The sequence below is a fragment of the Oxyura jamaicensis genome, chromosome 6 (genome assembly GCF_011077185.1).
Source record: "Oxyura jamaicensis isolate SHBP4307 breed ruddy duck chromosome 6, BPBGC_Ojam_1.0, whole genome shotgun sequence".
Lineage (NCBI taxonomy): Eukaryota > Metazoa > Chordata > Aves > Anseriformes > Anatidae > Oxyura > Oxyura jamaicensis.
The window spans coordinates 32,041,516-32,054,829 of record NC_048898.1 but is presented as its reverse complement, the minus strand read 5'-3'; the positions used below and the strand labels follow the sequence as shown (position 1 = coordinate 32,054,829).

At 37.5% G+C, this 13,314-nt stretch overlaps 1 protein-coding gene and 1 long non-coding RNA gene across 2 annotated transcripts in view; one reads left to right on the top strand and one right to left on the bottom strand.

Moving 5' to 3' along the window:
- Positions 1-12,344, bottom strand: part of LOC118169181 — a 27,361-nt gene extending 15,017 nt beyond the window's left edge. The window contains exon 1 of the long non-coding RNA XR_004751954.1: positions 12,245-12,344. This is a non-coding gene — a long non-coding RNA (uncharacterized LOC118169181). The remainder of the gene's footprint in view (positions 1-12,244) is intronic.
- CHST15 (carbohydrate sulfotransferase 15) overlaps positions 1-13,314 on the top strand; it is a 46,784-nt gene that overhangs the window by 15,235 nt on the left and 18,235 nt on the right. The window contains exon 2 of the mRNA XM_035330216.1: positions 12,240-13,314. Within this exon, the coding sequence (XP_035186107.1) occupies positions 12,772-13,314 (543 nt within the window). The 5' untranslated portion in view covers positions 12,240-12,771. The remainder of the gene's footprint in view (positions 1-12,239) is intronic.

Sequence of the window (13,314 nt, the reverse complement as noted above, 5' to 3'; positions counted from 1 at the left end):
TGACTTTATCTTCACTGTTTCTTTTACAAACTATGGTTTTTGTGTAGTTACTGGCCTAGAGTTTACTGGGTTTATGAAAACTGTATCAAGAGCTGTGATTTTTTGGGGGAGGGTGGTGAAAGAATGAAATGTTTTCCTTCTTTTAAAAGTAGAAATCAGCAAATGAAGATATTTGAATTTCTTCTTAAGTTTATGGTCTAAGTAATAATCTAAAGATATGAGAGGATGGTAACAAGAGTTTAAGCCATTATCAATCTGCATTAGGTTTCACATCAAGCATGTGCTATGCCTACAAAGATAAGTGTTACTATCAGCAGAAAACAGAGTGTAGTGATGCAGTAATGTCTTCAGAAAGATGGTATCTGGTAGGTTGGTTAGTAAAAATTTGTTTCACTTTGTGTAGATAAAAAGCATGTGATATGGGAGAGCAGTGTAGCCTAAGCCCTTGAAATGCTTATGAATAGCATTAGAAGACTTTGGAAGTGAATACTGCTTGAGTAAATAAGAAATAAAAGTAAATAAATAATGAAGTGTTTATTCTTACATAAGATGCAGCAAGTTATTGCTTAATTAGCTGTAGCCAGAAGTTACCTGTAGGAATGTTATCTCGTGATATCATGGTATGCTGAGAGAGTATTTAATTAGCAATTACTTGAGAATACTTAGGCTTAGTGGGGTTCTGCTCTTGGACTGTGCTGTCTGAATTGACTTCACTTTGGAAAAAGTGTGTACATTCTTGATTCTTTAATAGGCTGAGATTTATCTGCTGTGTTGTCACTTAAAGAATGCAAGTTGTTGAACGTTTATAAAAGTTATGGATTTTTTTTCAATTATTATTTATTTATTTATTTTTTAAAAAAACAAAGTCACAGTTGTTATTTGGTTTCAATGAATAATATTTGTTGACTAATTTTTGTTTGAATTTACAAGACACTTTAATGACAAGCTCCAATACTTAGTTTGTCTCTTCAGGATGCAGCTGTGTATGTTTCCTTTCACCCACTCAGTACTAGATGAAAGATGAAATGCCCTATTCATGAAGAAGTACTTACACAGTAGTTATGTACAGATGAGATATGTTTTTCCATCCATTTTAATGTATGTCTCATGGAGAAGGTACCATATATGAGTCATAATGGTAAATTTCAGATGACAGGGTTAAGATAATAAATCTTACAGAGAAAAATTTAGTTTGGAGGTGCAGGAAAATCCCTTTCCAGTCATTAAAAATCAGAGGAAAGGCTGCTAGCATATACCCTAAAACTGTCAGAACAACACTGTGTTTAAAGCAATGATAAGTATCACATCAACAAATTCCCTTCAGAATGACTGCTTATTTATTGAAGTGTGTGGTGTGAATAAATGAATTCTAGAAGATACCATTTTGTTGTATCATTGCAAACAAAAATATTTTAGCAAACCATAAGGTAAACAGGCACTGGAGGCATTATATTATGCATATTCTATTTATTCCATATAATAATATTCATCCCTCAAAAGCATCCTTAAATTAGCAGCTGATCTCTCACAACCCACGAGATTTAGCAATTCATACTGTATACCATTTGCAAAGTGGCAGAAAGTATTGGATTTCAGATGGTGGGAAGAATATGTTTCTCACTTTAAATCAACTTGAGGTAGCAGCTGCTAAAATCAAGAAAAATCAAACGTGTAAAAAGAACAAGATGGTAATCAGAGTAACATAGCTGTGAATGCCCACTACTTTGCAGCATGTCGAGGCTGAAAATGCTTGGCAAGACTGTTGGAAATACTCTCAGAACATTTTTCTCCCATGTGTTGGTTCTGGCCCAGTAATCAATACAAGAGACAAAGACCCATGCTGAAAATAACTCTTCATCACTGAAAGATCTATTCCTGCAGAGTCAGCTGTGCTACACTCACCCTGCATCTCTTTTTTTTAAATGAGAGTTAGCTGGCACTCTGAATAGGAAGATTTATTTGTCTTCAGCACAGTGAAGCTTTGGTGTTAATCTGCACACCTCTAAGTTGAGATGTCTAAGTCTGAAGCAAGTCACTCAAAGCTCACAGTGCAGCCAAGGTAAACAAGTAGGCTCTGCAAGGACATAGGTCATATTTAGACTGCTTCCTCTGGATGATTTCTCTCCAGTGTCCAATGTGATCATATTGTGTGTAGATCTCTGGCAACTACTGATGAATTTCATCTCTTCTGAATTGCGCTTTTCTAAAGCAGATCCTTATGCATGAATTTCAGCCCAAGGGCAAATTTGCCATTGTTTTTTGAGGAAAACAGAACTGGGGAATTGCCAAATGGATACTCAGTAACAATCTTCCACCCAATATAAATTTATAAAGCTGCTAGATTAAATTTAGATTGCTTAAACACACCTAGGAAGGTGAATTCTCCAAGAATGTGCAATACAAAGATGTTATTTTTACAAGACCTTTAAGAACATACTTTTTACTTGCTTCACTACATTAATTGTATTCTTGTTTATAAGTACAGCCTGGTAAACGGCATGAGACTGTACTGTAATCTATATTTATATTTTTATATCTCTGCTCTTATATTTAACTTGTTAAACCCTGAAAAGAAATAGCAGTGTTTAGATGACATAGGTACACGATTACACTGTGATCTGAGGACAAGAATAGGCGTACCAATCACCTCCTAATAAAATAATAGGTATGAAAGGGGAAATCACATTTTTGTGTCTCACAAATGACAATGTTTGGTAAATAATGTCTTCTCTTTCCAGGTTATTTTTGTAGTTGTTTCTGTGTATTGATGTTTTAGGATCAGTACTTGGCCAAGGTACAAGTGTGTGAACACAAGCAGGAGAGCTGTGCTGTCTGCTCAGGCTCTTGCTGCATGCTGTCTGACTGCCTCGAGAGCTGGACAACCTTGCAGTCTGCTTCTCTTGATGCAAGAAAGTGCTATAGCCCAGTTCATTGCTGAAGTTTCCACAACTCCACTCTTAATGGCTTAGTAGCACTCACTACTGCAATATATGCTAGTCCTGTACTTGCTGCATCAGGACTATTTGGTGTCCTGATGTGAGCTTGGAGAGGACCCGTGGTCTCTAAATCCCTTTGATCTCCATGGCTCTTGGCTGTGGGCTTAGGGACGTATGTGATGGGCAGGCTGCTTTCTGCTTTACTGCAGAGGATTTCCCTATGTTCAGATAAGGTGATGGAAACAAGAGTGCTGTCCTCACCAAACCCAGTTTTACATAATGGGAAAAGCTGTATCTCCACTAAGCAAGCTGCTCCAGAAGAGCCATTTGAGTAAATTACTGCAATGTCAGCCCAGAGACTCAACCAATGAAGCGGGCTTGGAAGCCTGAAACTAAAGTGGGATGGGCAGCTGTCAGAAAGAAGTTCATAATGAAAAATAGCCTGCCTTTGATAAGTGAACTCTGTCAATACCGGAGCAATGCTTTGCCTCCTGAGTTTTTTAAAGATAAGTATTTATTTTTTATTTATTTTATTTTATTTTATTTTATTTTATTTTGATTACAGCCTGCCTGCGGGGCATGTGGGAGCTGTTTTCCCACCTGCCAATCCCTCAACCCCCTGCATTTTGTTGATTAAAAACTACCTGGAGCGGAAGAGCTCCATCACAGGTTCATCCTTCACGTTGTGTGTTTCCCTGTTACATTAGTGCTTTTAACGGGAATGTTACCAATTAGTAGAGTAGTGGCCTGGTTTATTGCTTGAAAGCACATGTCGGTAAAAACTTTCATTATTGTAAAGTATTGCCGTATACTGTGTTGAAAATGAAACTTCAACATCTGTTTATTCCTATTAAATACATAATAAAATAATTTGTGTCAAGGTCAGACTAATTGCTTTCACTGTACCTGACTGTATTTCAGGTGGTCCCTTTACCTTTACCAGGAGCTCTTTGGTTCTTTTGCTTCATAACAAAAGAAAATAAATATAGCAAATTCAACCTGAAGAATTCTCAGTGACACTAAATCACTGAACGAATGATTTAACCTCCTATGTCTGTTTTCATCACATTGTTGACACTGGGTGTCTTTCTGGAGATTTAAGAGAGTGTGCCTTTTTTTTTTTTTTTTTTTTTTTTTTTTTTTTCTTCCAGCAGGGGATAAAATTTAACTGCCATTAACATCAATATTTTATATGGGTTCTGGCTCTTAGTGATTTGATCGTTTTCAATGAGGGCCTGACTGTTTTGATAGCCATTAAGTAGATGTGATTTCCGCTTGCATTCTGAATACCGCAACTTTCAAATCTGGTTCCAGACTTGTGGGAAAGGAATCTGTGAGCCACACAGAATGGACACATCAATTTATCTCTGTTTTTGTGGGATGACCTCAATGACTGTGTAGGATAGGTCAGGAGATTGCTCACGGTAACTATGTGAGTAATAATAACAGTAATAAAATAAAGATACTGAACTTTGACCCTGCATAATGATTTTTGAATCTGGCTAAAAATGTCTTTTCTGTGAGAAGACATGCACTAGTGTAATCTAGGTAAAGGTGAAGTTTTTCTACAATGTGCTTTTTTTTTTTTTTTTTTTTTAATGTTCAGTATAAATCTGTCAAGCCGCTATGTGAGATGAATAGAAACAAAGTGAAGCAAAAAGATGAATTACTGGAGGTGTTGTAGACAATGAGCTTTGATCAAGAGTTGAGAAGCTAGTTGAGTACTGTAGACAAAATTCTGCTCTGAGTTATCCTTATCAATATGTGAAAACAATGTTTTGTTCCATGGTTGGAGAGGAGGAATGCCTTGAATACGTTGGTGTGAGCTCCATCCTGATGCAAGGTGAAGGATTCACCATGTCTGGGATGCCTGGTGTCACAGGTCAGGTGGCTGGCAGTGGTGGTTTTTCTTTCAGGGCTTTTGGAACTGCTTTTCTAGAGAAGTCATTGCAGTAATGATGCCCCAGGTCCCTAAGATTCACTTCAGCTTTCATCCTTGACATACATCTTGCACTGGAATTTTTTTTTAGAAAATGACATTGTGTGGATCTGAGGAAAGTATCACCATGGAGGAATTACTGGCTAGACCTCATCCCCTATGTTAATTGCAGAAGAACCAGCCCATTGCCTTCTAAACCTTTATGCTAGTTTTGATCTAACTGGGTGACCGTGGTGTGCTTTGGCATTTATCAGTAGAATGGAGGCTGGCTCTCTTTGGACTGTTTTATTTTCCTGTCTGGACATTTTATTCTGCACTTAATACAGAGGAATGATGGGTGTGATTCTATATCAATTTAAGTCAGGTGAAATGCAAAGATAAAAACAACCCAGAAATGATTTATTTATTCCCCCCCCCCCCCCCAACACACACACACACACTGAAAAATAATCTAAAAAAGGGCAATATCAGGCTTAACTAATATTTTCACATTTTCAAGGTAAAACAAACAATAACACATCAGAACACACAGACATGGCAGCAAGAAGCTATGCCTAGATTATTTCTAGGACCACACATAGACTTCAGACATAACAGTCTCCTGGGGAAGGCATTGCCCTGCTGCAGCTGGTCCAGGACAATCTACTGCTCCCTTTCCCACCTCCCCTCCTTTTTCTTTGCTTCTGATAATCTGTTTATTCAGGCAGTGTTCATGCCCTAACTAAGTGGTGATTCAAGCTCAGTAACTATTTCCTGAACTCCGCAGGACAAATAAGAAGAGGAGGTCCTCATCTGATTGAAAATACTGCTGTTAATCTGATTTTAGGGGATTTTGTTGAGTTTTACAAATAGAGCCTATCATTTGTCCCATTCTTGCATCTTCTCTGGAAGTATATTGATGAGTAAGGAGTAGAGTGTGTTTGGATTAGATCTTGAGAAAGAAACCAGCTGTGTTAGGGAATGAGCCCCAGTTAGTATTTGGGCAAGACTGGTGATTCAGGACGTTTGCTTTGGCTTTAAAAGGCTTCAGAATTGGGTTCTTGAAAGAATATTGCATGCTTGAAAAGTGTTTAGCTGTTGTTCAACAGGTTGAATGTATAACCATGGGTTATGACCACATATTCTAGCTTTTAAAATGAAACTGTTTCTCAAGTGATTGCCTTACAAATGTTTGTGGTGGCTTAATATCACTTCTTGGGAGTTGGGAGTTGCACTTCTTTTTTTTTTTTGTTTTTTTTTTTTTTTCCTTTTTTTTTTTTTCTTTTTTAATTAGTGTTTTTAAGCAAGTAGAAGAGCTATACTTCGGTCTGCGAGAGGTTGCTGAGCTTTGTAATTAGTCCTGTGGTTTTTCTAAACCATTTCAATAGCATTTTTACTTTCTTTATTTTCACTTATTTATTTATCTTGCAAGGAGGTTGCAGAGAGAAGTGAATCATGATTCTCTCTCCTTTTTTTTTTTTTTTTTTTGACAGCTCTTTGATTTCTTTGAGATAAGTATATGTGAATTCTGGCAAAGTTTATTTCCTAAAGTGCTAACTTGAGCAGCCAAATGAGTACAATAAGCAGGATAGAGCAAATATACAATTATTCCTTTCTTTTCATGAACAGTTTTTTTATAATGTCCAGTTTTTATGACTTCTACTGTTTTGTTTATTGAACCAGTACTGCCTGTACTGCCTACTCACTAACAGGATGAACTTCCTCACGTTGCTTGAACAAATACCTTGGCTTGCTATGAAAACACCAAGTTTGAGAGCAAAACCTTTGTGCAGACTGCAATCTCTCTCAGTCCTGATCCTTTCCAGTAAGGATAGGACAGGAAAGCAACAGAGCAAGAACATGAATTTCTCTTTTGTTTCTGTGTATTAATAGTTCTAGGTTTTGGCTTTTATTGCAAAGTAAGGAGATTCCTTGTGGAAAAAAAAATGCCCTTCTTCCTCAGGTGTAATAAACACATCAGCAGACAAAACCTTAATGTGATGCCAGACATGGGTGGCAACAGGAAAATGGACAGAGGAAAAAAAGAAAAAGTCTTTTTGTGAGACTGGAGAGCCTGTCTGTGGGAACTATATCTGAGAGACGTGCTTTGGCTGGGCTTCACCGCATCCACCCTGAGAGTTTGTGTATTATTTTGCAACTTGTCCTAGACATCCACATTTTCAGGCTGTGACCTTCCCAACAGGACAACCATCCTGGGTCAGATCTTCAAATGGCACATATATCTCTGTCCCTGTCTCCTGTCTCTGGTCATGACCAGTAATAAATGCCTAGTGAAAGAGTGTAAGGCAGGTATTTATAGATTTCTCCGAGCCCCATATTTCTACCTTGTGGGAATTGGCGAAAGCAACCACTGATAGATTTATTCTCCATTAATTGTCTAATGTCTTTTAAATGCATTCAAACTTTTGGCCCTGATGAGTTCCACATCTTAATTATATTGTGTGAAGAGAGGAAATAAAGTGATGTAGCTCCATTGACATCAAACAGAGAAACACTGTTATACATCAAGCTGGGAAGCGTGTTACTGGTCTACTTGAAGTGTGTTTATAATAGTTTCACAGCATGCCACTCTTTCATGTGGTAGCAGGAAAAGCCAAGCATGTCTAAAAGTAACAAGACTAGTATAAAATTTAGACTTGAGTGTACTAGCAAAAGGTCACTTTGTCTTCATTTTAAAGAATTATGTAAAAAGGAAAGCACATTAAAAATTGAAGCTTGTGACCTGAAAAATAGAAGTCATATGCTGAGACCTCCAGAAGATGTGTGTGCATCTGTAAATCTATTCCATCTGGTTTATCTTATTCATTGAGGAGGAGAATTTTAGTTATATGACTAAGCATATGAAAGTAATTTATTTTCATAGTCATTTTGATTACAGTATTCCCTTACAGTCCTTTAAGAGAAAGGAGAGGGATTATATTAAATCTTTATTTAAAAGAAATAAATTTTCAATTATCTAGATATGTATGAAAATATGAAAAATCTTGCATGTTTTATTCTTCATGGGATTTATCTTTTTAGCTGTCCTTAGGGGCATAGTGGACACTCCATTTTCAGTAGGTTTATTGCAAGTCTGTAGTGAGCAGCTCTGTTTTTTTTTTTTTGTTTTTTTTTTTTTTTTTTTTTTTTTCCCATTCTGATATATGTCATCTCTTATGTCCATTCTTATGTCCATGTTTCCTACTTAGGAGTTTCCCCAAAACCCTCATTTTTGTGAGGAGGATTACTTTTGGCCAAGGTGCTCGAAAAGGTTTATGCTGATTTCTGCTTTGTAAGCTGGTATATATTTATGTACAGCAGAAAAATACTGCATAGACATGATCATAAATAATTCACCATTCATTTCAACAAGAGGAAATTACATGCTACATTATTCAAGAATGTACAAAGATACTGCTTGTTGTGTAAAGAGAGTAATATTCTGCCAGTGAGCCGACAGCAGTTTTGCAACTAAAATAAAAAGACATAAATGGTTTATTACCAACTCAAGTCTCACAGCTTTTCTTCTGTCTGCAATTCACATTCTTCTGCTGTCAGTATTGAAATACAAAAAAGGTAAAGTATATCTGTGATTATGACTGCTGGAAATGCTGAGTGGAGGAAACAATGAAGAGATACTTCAGATTGCTTGATTTCATGGGATGAATGAGGAAAACATGGGCTGCTTGCACTGGGGAAGATCCTGGTCTTCTGGCTGTGCATTCTTCACTGCACAGTGAAGACTGGGGAATGTATTTAATAAAAAACTTGGTAAAGAGAAGGGAGTGGCTGTGGGGAATTATATCCTGGCTTTTATGTATTTATTACAGTAGGGTTTATTTTATATTTATATTACATGAAGGTGACAGTGGAAATCATGTAAAATGGTGTGGTACAAATGGTACGTCTGCAACAAACAGTTATTTAAAAAAATAATCCAAAACCAAAAAATACCTCTCTCTATTCTATTAGCTGAGTAATATGTCATATTGCCAGTGGTAGATCTTCAAAGAGATCATCCAATAAAACAACCTGTTGTAGTGCATATGCATAAGCTGGCAGAATTATGGTTGCTTGTGGAACTTTAAATTTTTTCTCCTGACTGGTGTGATTAAGATCTCAGTTTTACTGGGGCCTAAGAATATTTCTTTTTTTTGTTGTTTTTCTTTCTTTCTTTCTTTCTTTTTTTCTTCCCTTATATCACCTTCCCAATAAAGCATTTTTCTCAGCTTTCAAAAGCTGCTTTTAAAAATGCAGTTAGTAAGATTTTTGCCTTGAGTTTGCAATATGTATACTGCCGTTTCATGAGAAGTGTCTGCACCTATTAAACCTTCAATAAATTTTGGTCCATGTTATTAACATGCAAATGGACATAAAATAGGACTGAGAAGCTTATGCAGTGTTTCTAAGATCCTGTGATCTGAATGGATCTCTGATAGCTCTTTTTAAAAGTTTGAGAATTAGTGTCAAATAAACAAGTTTTGAATTGATTCTACAAGAGTGGAGTGTCTGGGATAAATCTGTTCAATCCATAACACTGTGAAAGTTTCAGATGCCTGTTAGAAGAGGACTGGAAAATAAAATGGATTTTTCCATTAGTAGTGCACAGTAACTGGTCCCTATGAAAATACATAATATGGGGCTGGGAGGAGACTGAGATACTTGGGTATCGTTGAGTTTGGGGTGGAAGGACTTCACAAAGATATACAAGTAGCACCTAATATGCTTAATTATACTGATGCTGTAGACTTCCCTTTGGTTACCCAGATCTTTTTATAGCTACCGCTGTAACCTGCTGCCTGTTCTTTGTGCATCTTTTTAAAAAGGTGCATCTTTCAGCTCCCTTTTCTTTTCAGGGCCCTTGTTTCCATCCTGTCTTTTTGCAGTCTTTTCTGGGGGAAGGAACTCTCTTGGAAACTCTGTTCTAGCCCCAGTGGATGATGCCCAACTCTGCCCTTCCTGAGTCTCCTCCTGACTCCATTTCTTTCCCAGTGAAAATCTTTGCTCAGGTGTCTTACTACCTTGCATTTTGACTTGCAAACTGGAAACTTTTTTCACTTGTTGTCAGAACCTCCCTTTCTCATCCTCCCTTTCTCTGGCAATTTTGACTGTCCATGTCATTTGGAGAACTGCAGAGCTCTTCTTTAAATCTGGGATCCTTCTCTCCCTATTATGGTGCTGTTGAGGAAGTGGAGGTGTTGGGTTGAAGTGGATCGCTGCTCTCACAGAATCCATGTTAGGATGGACAAGGAGTATCACAGAGACAGAGCCTTATAGCACCTTCATTCCCAGGGACTAAAGGGAAGTTGTGTCTTTACTAGGTGACAGAAGCCAAAATAAAATTTGACTTTCAGAGGCATATGTTAAAACTGCTCCTTTATTTTTCAGCATCTTTTTTTTTTTCCTTCTCATTCTGTTCAACTTTACTGCTTCATTTCTGACTTCTCAAAATAGTTTTAAACTACTTTAACTAAATTTCTGAGTTTTCAAAATAGTTTTAAAATGTTTCCAGTCATAGAATGGCTTGGGTTGGAAGGGACCTTAAAGATTGTCCAACTCATTCCAATCCCATATGCAGGGATGCCACCCACTAGATCAGGTTGACCAAGGCCCCATCCAGCCTGGCCTTGAACACCTCCAGGGATGGGGCATCCACAGCTTCTCTTGGAAACCTGTTCCAAAATTTAAGGCAATTTTCCCCTTGTCCTATCATTCTCTATTTAAGTAAAGAGTCCTTCTCCATCCTTTTTTTTTTTTTTTTTTTTTTTTAAGACCTCTTTAAGTATTGAAAGCCTGCAATGAGGTCTCCCCAAAGCCTTCTCTTCTCCAGGCTGAACATCCCTATCTCTCAGCCTTTCTTCATAGGAGAGGTGCTCCAGCCCTTTGATCATCTTTGTGGCCCTCTTCTAGACTCACTCTAACAGGTCCACATCTTTCTTGTGCTGGGGGCTCCAAACGTGGATGCATCACCTCCCTTGAACTACTGGTCATGCCTCTTTTGATGCAGCCCAAGGATGAATTTGGGCTTCTGGGCTGTCAGTAGTTCCCAAACCAAAGTAATTCTTGGAATTTTTAAAAATAGGTAATATAAGTATTATCTAGTATATTGAAGCATGTTATCCATGAATTTTGAATTTAATAATTTCTGTTTTGAGAAGCTGGATTTGTTTTTGACTTTAAAATGTGGGTAGTTCCAGGAAGTTATTTAATAAGGTACAAAAACAGAAAGTCTAGAGGAAATATGCATAAATATGATGTAATTCAGAACATCCTTTTGAAAGCTGATGACTTTTTTTGTGAATTTGTACATCTCTGCTCTGAATTCTGTCTGGAAAGCCAAGCATGGATGCTGTCAAAGGTGGACACAAATACTTCTAACCACCTCTAGTCACTTTTTGGCTATGAACAACTGTGCTAATTAAGTTGTTAGAGGAGGGTAGCATGTGTCCTGTGCAGTAGGGTCCTTTAACCTGCATGGATGTGGAGGCCTCCATGAGACCCATGAGTGCTCAAGTCCTTGGAGCAAGGGGGCATCCACTCATCTGGTCGTTTCTGCACAACCTCTCCTGTACTGAAGTGCAATCATTTAAGAGGATTTTCTGGATCAGGGCATTGTCTTGAAATTGCAGTACTGATTGTACATTTCATTTAACTAACACATCTTGCCATTTTTATTGAGTGATATCTTGTCAAAATGTATTTGTCAGGTAATGCTAAATGTATCTCAATGCCTTTGCAGTGCATTGCTGGTGGTTGCTCCTGTCCCAGAACCACTTGTTCCAGAAAACAAAGATCTTGATAGGAGTTTGTGCTTATGTCTGTTATTTAACCTCTTAAATTTACTGAATGTTTTACTTGTGGCTTTTTTATTTGTTGCTTGCCTGTCTTCCCAATGTGCTTGAAAGAATACTGTTGTCTTATCCCTACCTTGTCCTCTTACCTGGGTTCCTCCCCCACTTCAGGAAAGTTAATTTAAGGTTCCTGTGCACAGATAGAGGGTGAACATTTAAACTTGTGTTACTGGCTACTGTCCAAAAATGCTTTCAGACTTAAAGAGCAGATTAAAAGCTGTTACAGAGGTTAGTGAGCAGGTGATGTAGGTAGAGTAGTGTTACCTGTGTCAACAACTGCTTGCTGATGTGAGCAGGTGGGTCATGGAAAAGAAATGGCAACTCACCGTGGGCTTGAAGCCAAGTGTTTCCTGGGTTTAATATCATGAGTGCTGCAATTAATATACTTAGCAAACAGAAGGCATCTTTCAAATGGCAGTGTGAAATTACTTGTGATGGATTGCAGTTTTGCTATGACCTTGAATGAAGGTGAATGTAGATATTACTCAGTTTGCTCTTGTGTGTGTGTCAACACATATGGTTTTGTTTCTGTAGGTTACACAATGCACATCTTTGAGAACATCTCTGGGACAATGAAGCTTCCAGGAGCAGAATTCTGGTTTGCAACCTGCTAGTTTTAAGAATATCTGGGAATTTCTACCCATATTTGCTTATTCCAACATAACTCAGAGGACAATGAATTCTTCTTATTTTTTGCATATTTTCACACAAAGTAACAAATTTTCTTCTTTCCCGTTCTGTTCAATGGGAAAAACTTGAGCCAGTTGTGTAGCTGATTTTTATTTTGCCACATTCCTCCTTCTGAGCCAAATTCTTGGAAAACACATCTACAATGCATCTATTTTTGTAGTTGGATTTATTTTTTTTTTTCCCTGTATACGTCATATTTCACTTTTAGAGTCCTTTTAACTGTTCTGGTTGAACCTCTCCTTTTGTGTCACTGAGAATTCATAGAATCACTCAAGGTATTAAATAATTTCAGACTTGCAGAAGATGACTCATATGCTTCAGAAACATTTTTGTGGCTGTGCTTGGCTCATTAATAGAGGAGTTTAACGGTACTAATATGAAGCATTGCATTAATTGTTGCATACATTTATTACCAAATGACTTGCACAGACAGTGTTTCAGATGCCGTGGACCTAGCCATAATAACCAGAAGTGTCCCGTTTGCAAAGGAGAAAATAAAAACCATTTGTACACTGATAGCAAGCAGATGAAGTTGCTTGCAGTTTTGGAAGTAAGGACTGATCACAGTGAAAGCTGGAATGGATTTTTCTGCTTGAAGAAGGGGAAGATATGCAGCTTAATATTTGGGTTGATTATAATGACTCTAGTGATGGCATCCTATGTACTGACTGGAGCCAAACATGGCCTGTTGTTAATACCGTCTCCCTTCCATTACGGAGCTTTTACTAGCAATCCAAGCTTAATGGACAATGAAAGCCTTAGTGACATGAAGGACCATTACCAGTCTTCTAAAATTAATATTTCATATGTAAAGGATTATCCAAGCATTAAATTAATTATTGACACTATTACTTCAAAGATAGAGTTTATAACAAGACAGCGCCCTGATTTAGAAGAGCTGAGGAAACAAGAGCCACAT